Genomic DNA, 24,619 nt, shown 5'->3' on the forward strand with positions numbered 1-24,619 from the left:
CTAACCAGGACCTTTTAGGGGGCTTTCCTCTCATGGTGAATGAGAGGATGCTTAATTGCTTTTTACCTGACATTTTTTAATACAGATGCAATGATTAATGCATCCATGGTCAGGATATAATTATATGATGATTTTAAAAGTGACCTATAACAATAGGCTATGCAATACACTTTAATTTGTTTAGTGCTAATAAAATGATTAAGCCTATTTGGAGTGAGAGATGTTTAGAATGTGACAATATGTCAGTCATCGTGTGAACGAAAGTAGGCTATGACTAGGCATAGGCTACTTGTTCTGAGCAAGTGTTGTCAATGAACAGGCTGTGAAACTGTTGGCTAAGTTACAGACAGTCATGAACAACTGATGCTAATTGTCTGGGAAACATTCTCTAGCAGCAGTCACGTTGTCATTATTTGTGTCAAACAAGTTGTGGATTTGTTGTAACATTAAAAGATGACTTACTCTGTGCTGAAACCATGAACTGATGCTTGAAGCTTCAAGCTTCAATAATTCCAGGATACGCGTTTTTTCATTGGTTGTTGCGTTAAATCTTACCCAGATACAATAGTGCTATTTTCTGATTGGCTATTTTGTAGCCCCTCTCGTTATTTTTGATTGGCTGATAAGTGACAGGCTCAACTCCAGGGGAGACGCGCTTGATTCCTGCCGGGTGAGAGCAGCGTGGCCAGAGACATTTTGGGCGCTGAGGCAGCATACTAAATATATAAATAGTTCTCTTTCAAGCATTCATTCGGTATCTCACTATGGGACACGCCCCCTCGCGAGTTCCCCAGAAGCCATTATTTCATTACGCCAGCCACCATTGGCTGGACGACTGACATATGCGACGTGGAGGAGGTACTTCCTCCTCCCTTATATTCTACGGCGCAACGTCATTGCTTCAGTCTAAAACCTCTTCTCGCCCCCAGAGGCTTGCTCTCTCGTATACAGGTGCTGTGGCTTGGTGGCTTAACTGTTCATTGGCGAGGTAACGATTTCGGTCCCCGAACGCTACCTTAACGCTTCATCTTCGAAGAGCACTGGTTTGGACTTGGCTAGCCTGTCGCCAAACAGTAGCCTCTCCCTTGCTAGCCTGTCGCCAAACAGTAGCACGCTAGCCTGTCTCCATACAGTAGCTCCAAAGCTAGTCTGTCACCAAACAGTAGCAACCACTAGCCTGTCCTCAAACAGTAGCGAAACAACATGTCGACGCCAGTGCCCCCCCCTCCCCGCGAGGAAGTGCGAAGCCCCGGCTAGGATGTGTTTGTGTGGGAACAAGATTTCGGCCGCTGACACCCACCAGGTGTGTGCCGCGTGTCTGGGGCTGCAACACGCCCAGACCGCGTTAACATCCCCGGAAGTGTGTGAACACTGCGCCCGACTTTCCCTCCGGTCTCACCGACGTAGGCTAGCACGCCTAGCTAGTCTCACCGACGACGACCCCATGCTAGGAGCGGATGACCTCCCTCCCCTTGAGTCAGCAACCCTTTCCCAGGAGCCGGCCGGTGCTGGAGAACTGGGCGCTAGCTGGGGCGACCAGCCTATATCCGACACCGAAGACAGCCCAATGGGGATGCTATGTGCGACTGGCGAAGCTGAACTCATCTCAGAGGATGACTCCGTCGACCTACTATCCCTGGGGGATGAGGATGGCGACGACTTATTCCTCCCAGCCACTCAGGCTGCTCGCCCGAGCGGCGTGAGAAGTGATAGCACCGCCACTGAGGCTGATGAAGCCGCAAGCGTGGGCCTTCACGACGTCTGCAAGAGAGCAGCTGCAAAGCTCAGCGTTCCCTGGCCTGAGGCCCAGAAGGAGACCGTGTCCTCTCGCTACGAGGGAAAGAGGCTCACGAAGGCTAAAAGCTCCACCAGACAACTACTGCCCGTCTTCCCCGAGTGCCTCGAGGAAGCCACACGCTCATGGAGCAGCCCATTCTCAGCGAAAAACCTGGCTCAAGGGCTCGCGGCGCTGGAATGGCCAGACATGGAAAGCAGTGGATTCTCCCATCTGCCCCCTGTTGAACCGCTCCTGGCCGCTCCGTCTGGCATTTTTTGTCTTATTGTCTTTTGTTTTTTGTCAATGCCTTGTATGTGGAGCACTTTGGGTTGAATGTTAAATGCGCTATACTAAATAAAACTGACTTGACTGACTTGACTTGACAAAACTGATTTTGTGATTCTGTTATGCATTTCGTCCACGTAATGGAATTATCATGACACATAATTCATTCCGTAAACTGCTGACTCACGAAATGTATTGCAGCAGGTCACAAAACTGATTTCGTGATTCTGTTATGCATTTCGTCCACGTAATGAAATTATCCTGCAACATAATTAATTCCGTAAACTGCTGACTCACGAAATGTATTACAGCAGGTTACAAAACTGATTTCGTGATTCTGTTATGCATTTCGTCCACAGAATGAAAGCATATGTCACTGAATGCATTTCGTAAGTTGTTAAGTTACTATTGCATGGACGGAATGCCTTCTGTAACAACACAATACTTCTGTGGACAAAATTGAAATAGGATGCACAGAATGGTGCGTGTAGGTGCATTCCGTATTTACGTAGACAGAATTACTTTTGACCAAACATTTCGTCTACGACAGTGAATACTGCATTCAGCATTATGTCCACGAAAGGAAAAGGCCACCAGTCAATTTCGTCCACGAAATGATGTGCTCTCTTCAGTGTTTCGTGGACACAATGCAAACCAATTTGTGCATTCCGTGGACAAAAGGCGTTACGATGTAACATGGTTTCGTAATGAATATATGTATTTCGTCACACGAAAGTCATTCTGTCCACGAAATAAGGCATGTTACATTTGGCGCCCCATACTTGAGAGCCCTGATCTCATGTGGGGAAATAAGAGATGTTTTATACTGAGTAGTGTATCTTATGTGGGGACAAGAAGCAGAATGTAAAGCACGCAGCATAGCATGACAGAAGTCACAAACATAATGCCCTTAATGGAGAAGTTAAAATATAACTATGGCTTGTGGTTGGGGTACAGTCAGCACACAGCACTATCTTATTAGGAAGTGAGTATTAGGAAGTATGTGAGACGAGCAGATTAATTCTCATCACCCCCTGTGTGAGGCTCAGAGCAGACACACACCAGCTCAGAGATCAGAGGAAATGGCAAAGCTGCACAACCCAATAGTGGGACTACTGCTGACTGTGCTGCTGCTACTGCAAGGTGAGACTCAACAAGTTTCATATCTATTAAAGTAGCTATGTGGAGTTATGTAGGCTTCAAGTTGTTTTGAATGCAGACACAGAGCACACTTGAATTGACTTACATTGTATTTAAAACAGCGACACTGGTATTTAAAACTGGACACTTTAACAATGTAACCAGCATTAAGATGATAATTCAGAGAGTTGTAATCACTTCAGCTTTTACTCCATGCTTCTTAACAGATATCCCAGCATATAATGCTCTGACAAATATGCACATTTCCATGTATTTAGGAGAATGAATTGATGTGACATATAAAAAGATTTCAGACCATGTTTGAGCAAAATTACACTCGTACTGCATATCTGTTAGTGATGTTGATTGCCATTGTGTGTTTTCCAGATGCCTATGGAAACCCAGCTGTGTTCTCTACTAAAGGAGGGGCCGCCACTCTGCCCTGTGCTAATGTGCAATATGGTCACCAAGACTGTTTATCAACTACATGGATCTACAACAGGGAAAGATCAACAGCCGCTGTTGAGGAAGTCACCCTTGGGAAGATCAGACCAGAAAACACACAGAGAGCTGAGAGGCTGAGTCTGCTCCCCAACTGTTCTCTCCACATTACTGATGTCACCACTGAGGATGCTGGACTCTACACCTGTCAGCAGTACCCAAATGGACAGAAATATAGAGAGGATGCTCAAGTCCACCTTTCTGTTCTTCACAGTAAGTATGTCAGTCAGAATTAGATCATCTGGATTTATTATTTGGCACTACAGTTTTAAATTTGAATTTGTGATATTCTAATCAGATGCATTTTTCACATTCAGCAGAATGCTCCCCTTGGCCCTCTAGCTCTCTGTACTATTTGTATTTTCTTATCTACCTTTAACAGAACTAATTGAACAATACCTACTGGATGAACCTAAAGCTCTGGAAAAAATTAAGAGACCACCGTACATTTTTCTGATGTCTTCCTATGGTTGCTGAGTGACATTCGATTGAGTTGACGGTCATATTCAAAATTGCAGTGGTCTCTTTAATATGACTGTCAACTCATTTGAATGTCACTCAGCAACCGTAGGATGACATCAAAAAAATGTGCAGTGATCTATTATTTTCCCCCCAGAGCTGTATTAATATAATTAGTTTAGAATTTACACACTCATACTACCCTTCAAATGTCATTGACCCTGAAAATGATGCGGCTAAGAAATACATATGCATTAAAATAACCAACAGATTAACCATACAATGCAACTGAACAAATATGAATTATCTTTCGTTTGTTATAGAGTCCACATGTGTGCCTGAAAAAGGCTTAAAAAATAAAGTGTCTCTCTTTCAGTACAGTCAGTTAGTTATATTGTGTTTTCGATTTGTAGCTGCCTCAAGACTGGCTGAAAATGGACTTGATGTGATCATCTTCTGCCTCCTGAACATCTTTGATGGCTGCAACAGTTTAGGCCAGGATAGGCATCTTAATCTGCAGTGGCTGAATGCCAAAGGAGTTGTGCAGAACTCAGACAACGTCATGATTGGCAGAGTAACTCAATATGACATTAATTTGACTCTGAAGCACCCCGTTCTCACTCAGAGGACTTGGAGATGCCAGCTGACTGCAGGAGGGCACGTTCAAGCTTCTGTGTCCCACACCATTGGAGAGACTAGTGAGTGGCTATGGGATTTTCTCACTGACGACTACACAATATATACAGTAGTTGGTCTACTGTTGTACATAATATAGTTTTCTTCAGATATTTTTTCCTGTAATTTATCGTACTACGCAAAATGCTACACATTGACTTCACTTTTTCTACTGATTGCCCTGGTAATTATTTTAATCGTCACCCTACAATAACATTTCTTCCTCTCTGAAACAGCAAGATCAACACCAAAAAGGACAACAACGACCACTGTCACTACCACTTCCACCACAACAAAAGCAACAATAACAACAATAGCAGTAGCAGCAGCAGCAACAACAACAGCAACATCACAACAAACCAGTAAGAATGTTGATTTAAAAAAAAAAAAAATCTTTAATTTGTAATATCTTGGTTACTGAATAAGCTGGAATGTTGATTTTAACTGCTAAACCCACATTTTCAAGGTCAGGGAATCCAATGGTGCTAGTTACAAAGCTACAAGACTTTACCCCATTGACCCATAGATGCATAAGTGGGTCAAAAATGACCCGGTGTGGACGTGTGGTTGTTTTCTTGCAATATCATTGTAATAAAAAGTTGTTCACATTTAATATAGGCTACCATGTCCCTCAAAAAACATGTTTTTTATCATCCCATTAAAATACATCCACAATATGGGTAAAAAAAACTACATGATAATTCTAAGGGCTAAGGGCATACTGTATATAAATAAATATATTTCCATGCAGAATTGGTGGATATCTGGTTATTAACTTTACTGGTAACACAATAATGGTACACTATTTAACATTAGGTAAGTATTAGTTAAGCATTAGCAAACACTTAATTAATCATTATTAAGTATGTCTCCAACATTGCTTAAGGATTAACAAATGTGCTTTCCCTCATTATTTACTAGGTGTTATCAGTGGTTTTTGCTGTGTTATAAATCATGAATACTCCCTTTCCTAAATAGCTACATCTATATTACTAAGGGTTCAATTAATATGTGAAAGCAATAAATAAATACATAATTCCTAATGTGTACTGAACTTGTGATGGATTAATAATGAACTATAGATTATGCCAATGTTACTTTTCTTGGTACTTATGTCATTGATAAAGTATGAACATAATTAACTCCAATATAATATAGAGGGAATGCACCAATAGCAGTCTGAAAAAGATCTCAGAATTCCTGTAGCATAGCAGCTCTTTTCCTTTTCGATTTCGGAGCAGGGATGGGAATAGGTAACCTGACTCTCGCCAGATGAATTTCGTTTCGCTTAGCTCCACTCACATCCATCTGGGATCGCTTCCATTGGGAGTGATTTCGGCACCAGATTTTATGGTAAAGCCAATCAGGACGCAGAGCGGGAGTTTCATAGATGTGACGTAGCGGAGAAGCGACTGTGAGACTGTTTTGCGGCTCGCAACAAGGAAGCAAGTGTCATCAGCGTCACGGGTTGGCTTCGATGTGAGTGGTTGAAGTAGCACGTCAATAAAGATGACAGACAAGTGGCTTATCCTATCATATGCAAGGATTTTTGATAAGGCCCAGCCTTCTGAAACACCTCTCCAATGGAGTGATCCCAGATGGATGAGTGGAGGTAGGCCGAACAAAATTCATCTGGCGAGAGTCAGGTTAGGGAATTAGGCAGTGTCCTACCTGAAACTAGAAAAGTTGCTAGGTCGGTAATCGCCAAAAGAGGGCGCTTACCCAGGTCACTTTGGGAGTTACTGAGGATATGTCACGTCAGAAGCAATACATGCAGTAAAATATTTCTTTGGAGATAAGTGGTTAAAACCAAAGTTACCGGGATAAATGCAGTAATCTCATTTCATAGCATACACTCAGGATTTGGAATTGTCCACAAGTGTGAATCAAATCCCAGTTCAGGCACATAGATCCAAATATAGTGTAGTATGGATGCCATAGCTTGGTATCTCTCACACACACTTCCTCATCTCACAGGTTCCCCTTTTATTCACATCTCTGCTGTGGTGGCTGGACTGGCTGTTTGTCTGATTATAATTCCTCTCATGGTGCGATGGAATAGGACAAGAGAGAGTGAGTATCTGTGCTCCTAGTTCTAGCACTAGTTTATATATATACAGTAAGCACAACAAAAATAGAATTTTATATGGGATGGGCTGGGGTGTTGGCTACAATAGATCATATTTTAAAAGTTTCGTTAATGATGATGATGCTACTAAGTTGGAACTGCTCAGTCTTTTTAAATAAATAAAGTGGCCAGTGTGTCATCCTTTGCATCAGTAAGGCATTTTAGATTATGTGTTGATACTACATGGGTGTCCAGTAGTGCTATTGGGACTGTACTTCACACTTCAGTTTCTCATGATTCATATCAGCTTCATATCTCCCTGTTTGACCCTTATGTGCCCGATGAGCAGAAAGCTCAGGAGGTGGAAAGACCCCCCAGCAGAACACTGTGAGTATAGCACATGGTATCAGCAGAGGAGCACTGTGTGAGTATAGCATGTGATATCAGCAGAGGAACACTGTGTGAGTATAGCATGTGATATCAGCAGAGCAACACTGTGTGAGTATAGCATGTGATATCAGCAGAGGAGCACTGTGATATAGCATGTGATATCAGCAGAGGAACACTGTGTGAGTATAGCATGTGATATCAGCAGAGGAGCACTGTGATATAGCATGTGATATCAGCAGAGGAACACTGTGTGAGTATAGCATGTGATATCAGCAGAGGAGCACTGTGTGAGTATAGCATGTGATATCAATCTGGTCAGCGGAACATAGTGTGAGTATAGCATGTGATCAGTCTGCCCGCAGTTGAAGACTAAAATGAAGTTGACGACTCAAAAGCAAAGTTTTAACACAAAGGGGAATCTTAATTAATTTAGGTTAAGACAAACAGAGGACCCTATATAGTATAGTATGTGATATCAGTGTGGCCAGCGGAATAGAGTGAGTATACTATATGATATCAGTCTGGACAGCGGAACACGAGTATAGCGTGATATCAGAACACAGTGAGTATAGTATATGATATCAGAACACAGTGAGTATAGTATGTGATATCAGGACATAGTGAGTATAGTATGTGATATCAGAACACAGTGAGTATAGTATGTGATATCAGTGTGGCCAGCAGAACACCGTGAGTATAGTTGAGGACTAAACTGGAATGCTCGACTCGGCAAAGTTTTAACACAAAAGAGAATCTTAACTCACTAATTTAGGTTGAGACAGGGCAATTCCACGCAAAACTGTCACGTCCATAACGCTAACTAAATGCCATGGTATTTATATGATGCAATGCTTACGTGAAAAGTATCTCATGTAAGTCCTACAACCAAGAAGAGTGAATGCTCAAATTTCAAGTAATCATCATTTACATCATACCAGCATTGTGTTGGCATTATGGACGTGACAGTTTTGTGTGGAATTGCCCGACAAACAAAGGACCCTACAATTTGAAAGATGGGCAAAGTTTTAAGTCGTAAAGGGGAATTCCGACGATTTTTTTCACTCTGTTGGCTGAAGCAACTCAAGCTAGGTAAAACCTATTGTTTTCAGGTTTTTTTCCGTACCAAAAGTAGTCCTCGACCTCGAGAAACAGAGATCTTTGAAAGATCACCTCAGTTCCCCTTTAAATGTCATGTCATCATGGACCAAACATTATTCTAATCATCCTCATTGTTATGAACAACATTAAACATTATTCTCATTCTTGTAAGAAGAAAAGCAGAAAAATACATAACAGTCCTATGCAAGGTACTTGTCATTACACTGTTGTCTCCTGTTCACACTTGTTTTATTCATGCTCCAGGGTGCTACACTGTTGTCTCCTGTTCACACTTGTTTTATTCATGCTCCAGGGTGCTGCAGATGCCAACCGCTCTTCCACAGTGCAACCATCTGTGGTCAGTGTAGAATCTGGTGATGAGGTGAGGATCATATTATTTTTTTTCCTCAACAAAGGGTCTTTACTTTATGTGTAATAAGTGTGTAATGAGCTGTTACTGTTTAACACACCATTTTACTAACTCTGTTTGATCCAGACTCAGTGTGCAGACACTGTCCTCTATTCCTCTGTGAACAAATCTGCAAACCCTGCTGCTAAACTGGGTGATCCTGTGAGTATCTGTAGTTATTCTTACGGTACTTACATTACAGGACGGGGCGGGATCATGTGTAGACTGCCATATTGGTGTTACTAACTAACCCAATGAATTTCCATGGAGGATTATTTGAGTGCTGTGTCTCCTCATTAGAAAGTCTCTCTGACAGTAATGCTCTCCAGAATAGTATTGGGTCTTTGGCGCCCCCTATGGGCCATCTTCATGCATGGTGATTCCCCTCTTTATTTCAAGTGTAAAAAGGTGACTGAATGATGCAGTAAAACTGGTTGATCATGTGAGTATCTGTATCACAGTTTTAGTATAAGTGTATCATTACATGCTGTTATTATATCAGCACATAGTGAAGTTAAATGCCCTAAAATCACAACACGTAATGTAAAGTTAAATTCCAATAGTTAAATGAGAGTTTAGAATGGCATCATAAATTTACATCATATTAACTGATAAATATAACAACCCAATCATATGGATAAATATCTTTCACTCTCACTATATTCTTTCTAATAGTTCCCTTGGCCTTTCTGATAGATATACTGTAGATACAGACAGAGGTCTTTAGAGTGCCACATGTGGTCAATTCAACTAAGTTTGTATTTCTTCACAGAAGGAGCCAGGAGATGTAACATATGCTGCTCTTGCCCACCACCCTCGAACACAAGCTCTCCCTCCTGCTGTGAGTACACAGTCTGAACTGAGTGGGCTGTCTGGCTGTTTACATAATCACCATCACAATCGTCATCAGTAACTGTCATTCCACTTTCATTTCAGACGCAACATGAAGACAGTGTGACCTACGCCACTGTCCACATCATGCACAAGGATTAAAGCAAGACGATATACACGACCCGAGAACTTCTTCTTGATGGCTGGGAACTGTTAAAAAATATTGTTTTTTTTTTTAAGGTAGGCTAAGCCAGAGTCATATGAACTTTTACTATCTGAGAAATGCAATGTACAGACTGATTCAAGGCTTAAAGTTCTCAAAAAGATGGAATTCAGGTGCATGCGGAATTCAGGTTGTGGAATTCAGAACTGTGCTGGAATTCAGGTGTGGGTCAAGTGTGTCCATTTAATATTTGAAAATAGATATCTACAGGCTACAATAGAGTTGTAATTTTTCAGAAATTCAGGCACAGAAATATTCCTTGCTTTAAGCCCTTATGATTTCAAAACATGTTTTTAAGTATTTTCAAGTGTTACTTATGCAGGTCTGCACCACCACGTATGCACATGACATGATACATTTTCAGGTATCTCTTTCATGATGAATCAGATGTAATTATGGTATGGAAAACGTTAAACTTGTGATTTTGTTAATATATTTGTTAATATATTTTTTTGGCTTTTATGCCAAACCTGATTCCCCAGTGGGCACATGGACCCACATATGGTGTGGGCGTTGTGTAGCGCCACACCGACCCCCTAAACTTAAATTTATTTATAATAAACAAATACTGTAAATGATAAGGTCCTCAGCATAAAGCCTACAGTAGAGAGTGGAAAGAGGACTCGGAATGCAGTGCAACTCAGAAATCTTCTAATGGCATCTTTCGGACGCTCCCTTGAGTTCAAATCGCCTTATTTGCCCGGCGGCCAGAGTGAGGCTACAGGGTACATTTGCCATTACACCTCAGTCCAGCAGATGGAGGTAATGCACTCCTTTTTCAAACTGCCAAAAAAAAAGCTCACAGAAAAAGAAGAAGGATTCGCTGGTTCTTCTTCTTCAGTGAGTTCTTTTTGGCAGTTTGCAAACGGAGTGCATTACCTCCATCATCTGATAAATATAACAACCCAACCACTTATACTGAGGTGTAATGGCAAGTGTATCCTGTAGCCTCGCGCTGGCCGCCGGGTGAATAAGGCGATTATCTGTTAGTTGCTCCCCCTGCTGGCCAGTTTTTTTTATATGATCTTTTGTTCATCTCTTTTGCTCGTCTGTGCCATCTGTTTTCTTTCAGCCTCATGTCCTGATCTCTTCCCCTCTCCTTTTATGGTTGGCACTTCCTGTCCTTGCTAGTTTCTCTCCATTTCTGTTCTTACCTGTTCTTTGTTATTACCCTGTTAATCTTGTCCAGCCTTTGGTCAGTTTGTTAAATGGTCTCTGTTATTACCTTGTCAGTCTTTGGTCAGTTTGTTAAATGGTCTCTGTTATTACCCTGTTAATCTTGTCAGTCTTCGGTCAGTTTATTAAATGGTCTCTATTATTACCTTGTCAGTCTTTGGTCAGTTTGTTAAATGGTCTCTGTTATTACCCTGTTAGTCTTGTCCAGGCTTCCGTCGGTCTGTTAAATGGTCTGTGTATTTTTTACCCTGCTGTCCATGTATCTCACTTGTTTCATGTCATGTCCTAGCCTGTAAATTGTACGTATGTTTGTAAATAAGTTTGTTAGTGTTTCAAGGTTTCTGATTTCTGCTTGTTTTTTTTCCTACGGTGTCTTTGCCTCACACTTTAGAATAGTCTATCTGCCTGTTTGACTGGAACCTGTGTAGGACTGGCTGTTTTGGATCTAGTATGTCTGTCAATTAGAGATTTGTCCTGTAATAAAGTGTTTTGGCTACCTTGTGTCATGCATTTGGGTCCAGAAGCCTTTTTATTTTGTGACATTATAATTGTAGTTCCATTCTATTCATTTATATAGAAATTTTAAATATTGATATTGATTCCTGACACTTTACAGAGTCCATGGCCTGAACCCCCTGCGTAAGCACAGGTGACAGTGGCAAGAAGACACCTTGAGCAGAACCCAGTTCAGAGGTGGTACCAGAGCTACTGCCTGCTGCCATCGTCCTGCTGCCATCGTCCTGACAGTGCCAGGTCCTCACTGGCATCCCACAGGGAGACAAAACACACAGTCAAAACACACACACACCAACAGGCAGACACAGGCACACACACTCATACAAAGAGAGACTGTATGCCTTATTAGGCAGAAATGAGCAGATAAACAATGAACTATGTCCTGAGGCACTCTCAGGTACTGAGTGGGCACAATGTTTCCTCTTATCTGACCCTCAGGATGTCACTACAGAGGCGTCTTTAACTGGAGGTGTAAAAGAGCATCAGCTCCTGTGTAAATGGAAGATTAGGCACAGTTCAGTTTTAGCTCTCCAGTGCCAGACACACACACCACACGCCTGGTTGTCCTTTCCACAGTAAGGTACACTCTGACCATATTAGGACAGTGTGCAAAGACTCAGGATGCAGCCTTGTCATGTGTCATGAGGATATATATATATATATATATATGAAGGGCAGATACATTCTCATCATCACCTGTGTGAGGCTCAGAGTAGACACACACCAGCTCAAGAGATCAGAGGAAATGGCAAAGCTGCACAACCCAACAAATCCAACAATGGGACTACTGCTGACTGTGCTGCTGCTACTGCAAGGTGAGACCAGGCAAAAAAGAGGACCTGATTCTCCGGCCATTATCTGATGTGTCACAACTCTCTAAAGGATGAATTTATAATGAAAAGTGTTTCCATAAAAGTTTTTTTTTATTGTATTTGTTTTTTCCATAGCGAGTGTTCTATATTCTCTTCTCAGGTGTTGGAGGGCAGCAATATGTGTTCCCCAAAGCAGGATGGGCTGCCACTCTGCCCTGTGCTAATGTGGTGGACAGATTCCCAAAGTGTTCATCTACTACATGGATCTACAACAGTCACAGAGAGGCTTTTGTTGAGGAAGTCACCATGGGGAAGATCAGACCAAACAACACACACAGAGCTGAGAGACTGAGTCTCCTCCCTGACTGTTCTCTCCACATCACTGATGTCACCACTGAGGACGCTGGACAATACACCTGTCGGCAGTATGAGGGTGGAAGACAAATTGGAGGCGATGCTACGGTTGAACTCTCTGTTCTGACCAGTAAGTGTGATCAGCCAGACATTCACTTATTCATTAATTTATTAATTTAACCTCGATTTATTCTCGGACTTTCATTGAGGGTAGTCCTAATGTTCAGTTATGCCGAGAGTTCGTGTTGTTTACAGTGCGTTGAAGATTATCCCAGGATGTGGGAGCATTATGGCAAAAGGCTGAATTTCCCAGCTCAGAATATGAGGAACCTTGAGCATTGAAAAGTCCACTCTCTTGGCACTGAAAAAGTTGATGTTTTGATGTTTTTTTTTATCCAACTTCATGTACAGGTTGGACTTGACTCAGGCTAGTTAAATGTTTTTATGCTTAATTTATGCTTAATTCTCTATGGACCCTTTCAAGAGAGTTCCATTATCAGCATCATAGTTGGCCCCACAAGACTTCCTTTTTAACATTCCATTTGTTATCTTAATGCAGAGGAAGTAGATTGGGGCCCAAATAGAACGTTCAAGCATTGTTTTTGTTTACCTTGTTGAAAGGGTCTATACGTACCTGCAGTAGTGGATGTCTTTATTTTCTTTTTTGTCTTGTAGTTTCCTTATCTAGGACAGAGGCAAATGGTGTTGTGACCCTGCACTGCCTCCTGCACACCGACTATAATACGTGTGAGAATGCAATGCACAAAAGAGATCTGAGCTGGGTGGGTGAAGGAGGAGTGGAGCTGCAGAACACCAACAGCCTCCAGATTAGAAGAGTATCTTCCTGTCACATCACACTGACTATGGAGCTCAGAGCACCAAACCCTGGTCACACTCAGAGGACCTGGACCTGCCAGCTGACTGCAGGAGGGCGGGTTCAGACTTCTGTCTCCCACACCATCAGAGTGCCTGGTCAGTGATTAAGGGCTTGTCATATATTGTATGTTAAACATACACCATGTACATGGTATGAGAATTAGAATGCGGTTTTCTGACAAGACTTCACTCTTCTTAAACTTTTGCAGTGGTACCAACTAGAATCCCTGTAGTGACAGCCCCAGAACCAACCACACCAGCAACAGCACCACCACCATCTCTGTATATGTGCGTGTATGTGAGTGTGTGTGCATGTGCATGCGTGTGTGTGTTTGTGTGTGTGCGTGTATTTATTTGTGTATTCCAGAGATTCTTATCAGACACAGCATCCTCCTCAAAGTGCTGATTGTGCCTGGGCTCATTGGAACTGTTCATTTAGTGTGGAGGAGGAAGCAGACCTGTGAGAAAGAGTGACACACACACACACACACACACACACACACACAAACACACACACACACACACACACACACACACACACACACACACACACACACACACACACACACACACACACACACACACCATAGCTCACCGTATCTGTTGGCTTGATCGCTAAAAAAATGTATATGGGTTGCGACTTAATGAACATGGGAAATTGTGTGTTCCAAAGCAAGATCAGGAACCACTGACTTAAATGACTTCATGGCATGTAGCCTACTTTGTGTGAGTAAATTCAGACATTGACGTCATCTGGAGCTTTTTGAAGCAACATTTTTGTACGTGTACTGGGATATTTTGTTTGGCCATCAATACGGTGTCCCTATCATATCTGAAACAAATCTACTCATACTGTTTAATAAAACCAATACAATGGGAGTGGAAGCTAATACAAATAGCATCGGTCTAAGTGTATCAAGCATCCTTGTGTTTACTGTACAGCACAGTTCCTATGCTGGGCTTGAACCCACAACCTTGAGGGCTCAGAAGGAGAGGCACACTGCTAGCATGGTCTGTCACCAGCAAGTCTAGAGGTTTACTGATTGCACAACATACTAGCTGCATGGCCTCTTACAGCAGAATGCCAGTGCTTTAAAGGAACACGGAAATTAGCTTACTTGCAGTCTACCTCAAAGCTGAAGTTAGGACACCTTTGCATTGTACAGCTTATTTATGCACTTAACAGCATATTTATACATTTTATACTTTTTTTACATTTTGTGCTTGGGAATTGCAATTTGATGACAAATAAAATTAATTGAATGGAATATCAAATGTAATTGTACTTTTCTTAAATTATAGCATCTTAATAATCCTAATTATGTCATGTAAGCCGCTTTGGATAAGCATCTGCTAAATGCATAAATGTAAAATCATGTTTTATTAAAAATGTTTATACATACATGTGTGTGTGCAATATCTGCATGTTGGCTCTATTTTGTCAAACTGATTAAACATGATTGTGGAGGACCTTCGCCAAATGAATACAATAATAAATGAGTTTCTTATAAACTCACTGAAGCCAGTAACATTATACATTGGGACATGGGAAAACTCACAGTTTATTAAGTGACCATGTATAATGTTACTGGCTTCAGCTTTGACTGTTCAGAGGCTATTAGTGGCCATTAGCTAGAAACCAATCTGAAAAGGTGCTGTTTATTTATTTATTTCAGAATCAACATTTATTTGTCATTGAACAATTCGATTTAAAGTGCATTTGCAACATAAAAAGGACATCAAGGCTTGAAGCTGATATACCACATTCACGCATTGGAAGCTAAAGTGCTTAATGCGTTATAAACCTCAGATGTGTATAAAACAGAATAAATAAGGTATAGGCGCTAAAACAATAGGCATGTAGTCAGGATGGAATGATGCTCTGGCAGTGTTTGGACTCAATATGGTTCTGGCCCTGGGGATGATGCTGTTTCTGAGTCTGTTGGTTCTGGATTTGATGCACCTGTAGCGCCTCCCAGAGGACAACAGGTGAAACAGATGGTGACATTGGTGTGAAAATGTCTGTGATGATGTTTCTCTCTCTGCTATGCCTATTGTTTTAGTGCCTATACCTTATTTATAGGCTTAGCAGAGAGAGTCAAAATAACATGAAAAACCGCACTCCCAAGCTTTTTCCTCATAATGCTTATATTTTATTGAACCATGTCCACTAACACAAACGCGTTTCGGCCTAAGTTGTCATCAGTGTGACCAGTTTTTACATTCTATACACAGACACCATTAATGTAGAGGAGGGTGACGTCTCTACACAGACACCATGTAGAGGGGGGTGACGTCTCTACACAGACACCATTAATGTAGAGGAGGGTGACGTCTCTACACAGACACCATTAATGTAGGAGGGTGACGTCTCTACACAGACATCTTGTAGAGGGGGGTGACGTCTCTACACAGACACCATGTAGAGGGGGGTGACGTCTCTACACAGACACCATTAATGTAGAGGAGGGTGACCTCTCTACACAGACACCATTAATGTTGGCCGAGCACCACTGTGTGATAAACGAGGAGAAGATTCACACGTAGATGATTGAGCAGGTCCTCCTGAGACACCAGCCTCCAGGGGGGTTTTGGCACTGATCTTATGTTGGTGTAAAGGTGTCTCAAAACCCAGTGGGGGAACAGGAGTTGAATTCCATCACAATTCACACTTCATGACACTTAGCTGCACTTGGAGGAAACACACACAGAAGGAAGGCTGACTCTGTGTGTCTGGAGGCTTGAGTCCACTCCCTGTGCTCTGATGGTGTTGCTGATCTGTCTGATTCTGCCAGACACACACACACACACACACACACACACACACACACACACACACACACACACACACACACACACACACACACACACACACACACACACACACACACACACACACACACACACACACACACACACACACACACACACACACACACACACACACACACACACACACACACACACACACACACACACACACACACACACACACACACACACACACACACACACACACACACACACACACACACACACACACACACACACACACACACACACACACACACACACACACACACACACACACACACACACACACACACACACACACACACACACACACACACACACACACACACACACACACACACACACACACACACACACACACACACACACACACACACACACACACACACACACACACACACACACACACACACACACACACACACACACACACACACACACACACACACACACACACACACACACACACACACACACACACACACACACACACACACACACGCTACTAAAGTCATTTCTAAGCATCTCAATATCTAGTAGTATCTTCTCCCATGTTGTTAGAGACAGCATGTTGTCAATTCACTGTATCGTGTTCAGGTCTTTCTCATGACAAACTCTTGAGTTTTCTTGAAACATAGAAACAAAACTAGATAGATGAGATACTATTTCTCCTTTGACATATTCGTATGCCATCCATTCACCGTCCTGCTAAATGTCAAGCATTGTTAACCCATAAACATTTGTAAGTTCCTTTGAAAAAAAACCCCAACACAGACAAATATTTGATATTGATCTCAGAAGCTGGAGACTGTGACTGCCAGTTGTGCATGGTCGCTGAATCTTGTGTCATGCTGTGTAATGTGAAACAGGCTTGGTAGTTGATCGCCCACTGTGGGACTTCCCCTACCTCTAGCACAAGGAATTTAACACCTTTCCTGTGTATGGCTGAAATCAGCTGCATGAAAGGCCTCTGTAGCCTTAAAGGGGAAGTTTAATGTCTTTAATAAGTTTAATAATTGTGAGCAACATGTTTTTGTTAATTATTTTATTAATTATTCATTTTTCATTTTATTTTTCTCAGAATAAATTTTCCTTCCCTTCAAGGGTGGATTTTTCCTCATTGTTTTCATTGTGAGAGTACAATAAATCGCCAAAAGATTATTTTTTTTATACCTATATTTCTTTAACTTTACCAAAGGTGGCAATGGTTCTGGAGGGTACTGTATGTACTCTACCATTCAAAAGTTTGGTGTCCATTCCATTTCCATTCCACTCCATTGTAGACAGAATACCAGCTGAGATCAGTTGCATGGTTCTCCAATGGTTTCTGAAGGACACAAGGATACAAGGAAGTTTATTGTCACATGCATATAGTTACTGGAAGTAAGAAATGCAGTGAAATTATGTCTGGTGTCAGCCTATTTGTGCATTTATGGGGGGGCTAGGCAATCAAGGACATGGGTAGATAGATGGAGGAGAAATCAAAACAGTTAGCCTTTTGAAATGATATCAGATTAGTAAACAGAATGTGTCTATGGAACATTGGATGAATGTCTGCTAATAATGGGCAATGTAGATTTTCCATTAAAGATCAGGCATTTCTTTCTACAACAGTCATTTACAACATTAATGATGAAAACATAGACATTTCGAAGTGTCTCCAAACTTTTGAATGGTGAAAATATCATATCTCATTCAAAGACCTTAGATGGAAAAGTAACAATCATTTTTTGAAGCGTCCAGCCAGACTGGTGAAAAACATGCGTAATAGCCACTACAACAACAATAACATAATACAATATGGTGTTGTAAGATAAACATCATAAACACCCTTTTCAGTAAGGGTGTAGTAGAGGCTGTCTTGTGTTTGTGGTAAATAGTTCTGCAACTAGTGTGGAATCTGGTCATAATGTGCATATGTAAATAAAAACTGTTTAGCACAGTATCTGCTCTTTGGTGGCCCTTTGTGGCGTATCTTATTTTTGTTTGCGCAAGTAAGAGTGCAGGGGGATGTGGCTATTTACTTCATGTGTAATAAATGTGTCATGACTGTTTCAATTACACCATGAGTCCTCCATTCCACTCTGAAAATATCTGCTAGCCTATTAAATCTGAAGTAACCCTAAGTATGTCTGGTGTTATTTCAGTTGATTGTGATGTTTTGAATTTACTTCAATTAATGATATACATATACATTCTTTCAATAAAAGTGCAAAAATCTGTGTAAATATACACAATTTAAGATATTAGTAATGGAACAAAATGAATTCTCTCAAGTTAGAAGGGAAGGTATGTAAAACAGATTGGCAGCTCTCTATAACCTATTCATTCAACAAAGGAATATTGGATAGTCTTGGAAGATGGAAAAATCTGCACTGAAATCAGTGCAGAAGTCCAGGCACCACAGATGATCATGGGAGGTGCTAAAGTCTTTATCATAATAGCTATAAAGCATTAAAACAAACGTCTGTTTTTCATGAGTTTCTAAAAGCCCTGCCGAAGACCAGAAGTGGCCGAAACCTTTCACCGTGTACAGGAAGAAATAGCATAGGCCTTCTTAACCATGCTGCCTTTTAAGGAAGCACAGAGTGCCTGAATAAAGAAGAGAGAGTGACCAACAGCTTTTACTTCAGTGATGCACTCAGAGTAAAAGTGAAACAGGAGGATAAAGGAGAAGATGGTGTCCATCCAGTGCGCTCTGATGGTGTTGCTGATATGTCTGAGTCAGGACCACATGGGTGAGTTACATGGAACTAACTAATGTTACCTCGGCAACCACCAGTACTACTCTTGGTGTTCCCTATCACGTCTACCAACTACTACTACTGCTGCTACTACCAACTACTACTACTACCAACTACTACTGCTACTACCAACTACTTGTACTAAGTACTACTGCTCTTCTAAGGTTGTAATAGATTTGAATGTGAAATGCAGGCCAATGTGACCATGGAATCAACACTATAAATGTTATTGAATTTCCCCTTGGGGATCAATAAAGTATCTATCTATCTATCTATCTGATAAAGTTACAATGAACTTTAATGTGGATGAGATACAAACCAGACATTGGACATGGGTCAGAATCAGAGGTCATGTTTAATTTTCAAAGGAAAATGGACATGTGTGTAAAGATTGGGGCATCAAGTTTAACATATTTCAAAGGGAATATGTGCTACCAAATGAATGTATTAATTACAAAATCATGTAACACTGTAGTAATTCCTCCTGTCAGTGGGAAGCACAAACTGACTGTTGCAGTTTTCATTACTCTGTCTACAAAGCAAAGGCTGTTTACACTTTCACAGACAACAGAAGTACAAAAACAGTCATACACTAAAAAAATAACCCATTTGATTTACATACTTTTAATATGTACATCAGTTGCACATAAATTAAGTGTCTAACATAAATTTAGCAGTTCTCTTTTACTTTTCTCTTTCAAAATTGATTCATGCCAAGATGACGCATTTTTAACAATGAATTCCAATGAAATTGTTTAAATTATGTTTTAAGTTAACAAGAAATATACATGTCATTTCGATATGATTATGTGATACAGATGAGGCTTATGGGTATATAGCATTCAGATGTTGTCATTAATATTGCAGCACCAGTGTTAATAGAATATCATTTGCAAAGTCTTGAGATGAAACATTGTGCCACAGTATTCAAAAGCATTCATTGTGGAAATTTAGTAATGTGTAACATGGAACCATTAATAACTTCTGTAAGGTGGAAGTTGTAAACCTAATGCACTCATGGTGGGAGCAAAGAATTGCATCTGAAAGCATAACATAAGATTCAACACAGCTCCAAATTATATTGGTCTCTGAACATAACTAACAATAAGAAAACCTGTGAGAACACTTTTGGCAACACTGATAGTTGCTTGATTATCTCAGTATTCTAGCAAAGGCTCATCGGAACACAATAAAGCGGTGACACCATGGGATCCCATGTGATCATTTCCTCTTCCTGGTTTCACCAAGGGATCCCATGTGATCATTTCCCCTTCCTGGTTTCACCAAGGGATTCCATGTGATCATTTCCTCTTCCTGGTTTCACCAAGGGATTCCATGTGATCATTTCCCCTTCCTGGTTTCACCAAGGGATCCCATGTGATCATTTCCTCTTCCTGGTTTCACCAAGGGATCCCATGTTATCACTTCCTCTTCCTGGTTTCACATTCATCTTACATGGTTGTGCTGGATAAATCCGTTGCGTTGGCACTTGGCAAATTATGTCAGTTCAATGTAATAACATTGTGTGCAAAATGCAATTCCATGTTTTGTGGTTTAGTAAATGTGACAACCAAGCATAACTAACTAACTCTGTTCCTCACTTGTTATGCTCCTCATACAGATGACAACACATAAAGCACTAGTGACAACCCAGTACCCTACTGGTACCAATACAAGGAGCCAAATAGTGTCTATTTGTCTTGCTTAAAGAATTATTGGACCTGTATCAAGAATAATTGGACCTGTACTTAATCTTTGCCAGTGACTTATGTGATCTCATCTCCAGGTGTCCGAGGGCACCGCCCCCCCACAGTGTTCTCCAGTGCAGGTAGAGCAGCTACTCTGCCCTGTGATAAAGTGGTTGGTCCTGGATGCTCCTCCACTAGATGGACTAATAGCACTGGAACACAGTTGGTTGAATATGGAAATATCCAACCTGCTGTAGCTACACATAGAGTGAGTTTGCTCCCTAACTGTTCTCTCCACATCACTGATGTCACACCTGAGGATGCTGGAGACTACACCTGCCAACAGTACTTGAGAGAAAGTAGAACACAACCTGTAGTTCGCCTGACTGTTCTTTATGGTGGGTTTACTTTTCTGAAACTCCGTAACCAAGTCTTTGAGAAGAATTAATGCTTATTACACCCTGGATACAATTTTAAATAATCACTGCAACAAGCTTACTGTACATGGTTGGAATTAAATTTAGGTTTATTCATGTTATTGACATTAACAGGCCGTAAACTGATGATGTCATTTCCTCCTGCAGTCTTTGCTTCCCCCAGAGAGACTGAGATGGAGGCAGGCAGTACTGTGACTCTCCACTGCATCCTGAACCCTTTTGATTGGTGTCATGCAGAAGGTCATAATTACGAAATTCATCTGAGCGTGCTGGATGAGGGAGGGAAAGAGCTAAAGAACAACAGTAATGACCGAGCACGCTGTAAGATCCAGCTAACCGTGGAGCTCAGAGATCCAAACACCACTCACACTCAGAGGACTTGGAGATGCCAGATGACTGCACGAGGGCATGTTCGGACCTCTGCCACCTACACCATTAGAGTTAAAGGTCAGTGATGATGAGACACTTTTATATAACCCGCAAACACACAAATATTACATTTTTCAATATGTTTTGTGAAGGCAAATATTATTATTTTTATTAAAGGATAATTCCGGTGTGATTTTGATCTAAAGTGTCTTGAAACATGATACCGAGTGTGAACGTATGTCTCATAGCTCAACTCAGCTTGTCCCCTGCACTCAGAAATCTGGCGCTAGTTAGCCAATGCTACCAGCAGTGTTTCGTTGTGGTGCCTCGGGCATCGGCCTAGCCATGCAAATATATCACTGTTTTACACCATTTACGAGGCTCAAAGTAGCTCCATACTTCATTGGTAGACTTCCGAGGGCCTTGACATTTAAAACTAGACATTATTTGCATGGCTAGGCCGATGCCCGAGGTACCACAACGAAACACTGTTGGTAGCATTGGCTAACTAGCGGCAGATTTCTGAGTGCAGGGGACAAGCCGAGGTGAGCTATGAGACATACGTTCACACTCACTATCATGTTTCAACACACTTTAGGTCAATATCACACCGGAATTATCCTTTAAGTTTATTTTTTTTTTATGTACAGTACATAGCTTACCATTTCATCACCTGAGTAATAACATGTGTTTCCAATGCATTTTGTGAAAACTCAAATGAATTCTGTCTGATCTTCATCAGTACCAGACTCCACTCCAGCATCCCTTACAGACTCATCAGGTAAGGCCATGACAAATCAATATTCAATCTATTTCCTGTCTGGATGTGATAAACATGTCATGATCATTTACTGTAGTTTCCTTTGATACTGATGATGTTATTCATTTAAGGGAACTCACATCAATGCAATTTCTGCTTGATCTTCCTCTCTCTCAGTTCCAGACTCGACTGCAAGCTCTACTACCTCATCAGGTGAGACACCATCAGGTGAGACACCAATCCCCTGGACAACCAATCAAGGCCCAGATGGGTGGGGTGGAGGAGACGGAGGGTGGCACTGAGAACAGAAGGATGATTTGGGAAACTTGAATGATACAGGACAACTCATGTGTTCTTTGAATGATACAGGACAACTCATGTGTTCTTTGAATGATACAGGACAACTCATGTGTTGTTTGAATGATACAGGACAACTCATGTGTTCTTTGAAAGATACAGTACAGGACAACTCATGTGTTCTTTGAATAATACAGTACAGGACAACTCATGTGTTTTTGAATGATACAGGACAACTCATGTGTTCTTTGCTCAAGCAGCTAAAACATGAACCGACAGCTTATAGTTCACATGAAATCTGTCTTTTATTTGTTGATTTGTAAATCCACATTTGCAAGATTTCTCTAAAAAATGTAGTTATCTGCTGTGCTATCTGCGCACCCCAGTCTTCCCAGATGTAGTTCTGATTGCTGGAGTTGCCGTCTCTGTTTCTCTGCTGTCTGCTGCACTGCTGGTGGTTGTGGTGATACACAAGAGAAGGACAAGTGAGTAGATCACAAGAAACACAGCCACCCTTAGTATGGCCATTTAATATAATTATGTGCATTACACAGCTACAATATTTATGTTTATATTGCAGATGCAAGAAAAGAACACAGATCGGTGAGATGTTTTTTTTTTTGATGCACTTCAAATTATGACTGTTGAGTATTGTTTGTTTGTTTGTTTATGGTATTCTATGTAATTCGAGCCATTGTTTTTTTTTTCCACAGAGTCAAAGCGTTTCATTAATCCATTCCGCCATCCAGTCTGCTCTGCCACCAGTCCCCTCAGTAAACATAAAACAATAATATACTAACAGTGCATGCATTCAACACAATAATATATTAACAGTGCATACATTTAACACAGTAATATATTAACCATGCATACATTCAACACAGGCCAAGAGCTATTGGCCAGTTTATAGGCAATTTGTACTGATGACCATGGAAGTAAAATAATGGTCTGACTGTGCTTCTGAGGTTGACTATCTGCTAATAATCTGATTCCCATTTAACTTATGATTGATCGTGTTGCCAAATCAATGGTAATGTATCGGTTTTCTGTACAGGAGGAAGAGGAAGGAGCTGATCTGCACTATGCAGCCTTGCAGCACCTCAACCCAACTCCAGCTGGGCCTTCTGCAGTGAGTCATTACTCATCATGTTTGTTTATCCTCATGTTCATGCACCTCAGTGTGGGGTGATACGTTTGTGTGTTTGTTTGTTTGTTTACAGAAGCAGTCTAAGGACACTGTGACCTACAGCGCCACAGAGCATTTCAGAAGCAGAGTAGTGGACCCTGATGCTGTGTGCACAGATGTCCAGAAGCAGAACCGTAAGCAGAACCGGACCAATGCTAAGATGGACTCTGAGGACACTGTGACCTACAGCGCCATTAAGCTGCACAGCAGCAGAACAGTGGGCCCTGATACTGTGTATGCAACTACCCAGAAGGATGCCATGATACAACATTAACACAGTCACACTGACACATACACACACACAGACAGACAGACAGATAGATTGATAGACAGATATACAGACACACACACCTATGTCTTATGTGAGTTACATTTCCCTGTGTGTGTGCAGTGTTTGAGAATACCAGATACCAAAACCTATGTCTTATGGGAGTTACATTTCCCTGTGTGTGCAGTGTTTGAGAAAACCAGAACCGGTTTTAAATGGTTACGGTTTTATATTCTGTGGATTTATTTGACTAGACTCTAGTCTTTGGACCCAGTCTTCTCTGTGTTTATCGCAAGCTGCCACTGCAGCTGACTCGCTGCCACTACAGCTGACTGCAGCTGACTCTCAGCTGCAGTGTGAGTCAGCTGCAGTGGTGCGACATTGATTATATTAAAATATTTTTTTACTGCTTGAACGACCGCATATCCTGGTCATAGGCCCATAGGGCGTGACAGGTTCATTCATG

General features: G+C 41.4%; 1 protein-coding gene across 1 annotated transcript; it reads left to right on the forward strand.

The window, feature by feature from the left end:
- The first annotated feature begins 12,326 nt into the window (after positions 1-12,326).
- LOC125298834 lies at positions 12,327-24,159 on the forward strand. The gene is made up of 7 exons (XM_048249703.1): positions 12,327-12,363; positions 12,521-12,844; positions 13,390-13,686; positions 13,800-13,901; positions 23,086-23,184; positions 23,280-23,302; positions 23,920-24,159. The coding sequence occupies exons 1-7, from the start codon at positions 12,327-12,329 to the stop codon at positions 24,157-24,159; spliced, it is 1,122 nt and encodes a 373-aa protein (XP_048105660.1).
- The last annotated feature ends 460 nt before the right edge of the window (positions 24,160-24,619 follow it).

Source organism: Alosa alosa, chromosome 8 (assembly GCF_017589495.1).
Source record: "Alosa alosa isolate M-15738 ecotype Scorff River chromosome 8, AALO_Geno_1.1, whole genome shotgun sequence".
NCBI classification, from domain to species: Eukaryota; Metazoa; Chordata; class Actinopteri; order Clupeiformes; family Clupeidae; genus Alosa; species Alosa alosa.

What these genes read in the sequence shown, in the direction of transcription:
- LOC125298834 (XM_048249703.1), top strand. Translation starts at nt 12,327, where the DNA reads ATGGGACTACTGCTGACTGTGCTGCTGCTACTGCAAG. An exon ending in TGTGCTGCTGCTACTGCAAG is followed by an intron (nt 12,364 to 12,520) that starts GTGAGACCAGGC and finishes TTCTCTTCTCAG; the next exon opens with GTGTTGGAGGGCAGCAATAT. An exon ending in CCACACCATCAGAGTGCCTG is followed by an intron (nt 13,687 to 13,799) that starts GTCAGTGATTAA and finishes AAACTTTTGCAG; the next exon opens with TGGTACCAACTAGAATCCCT.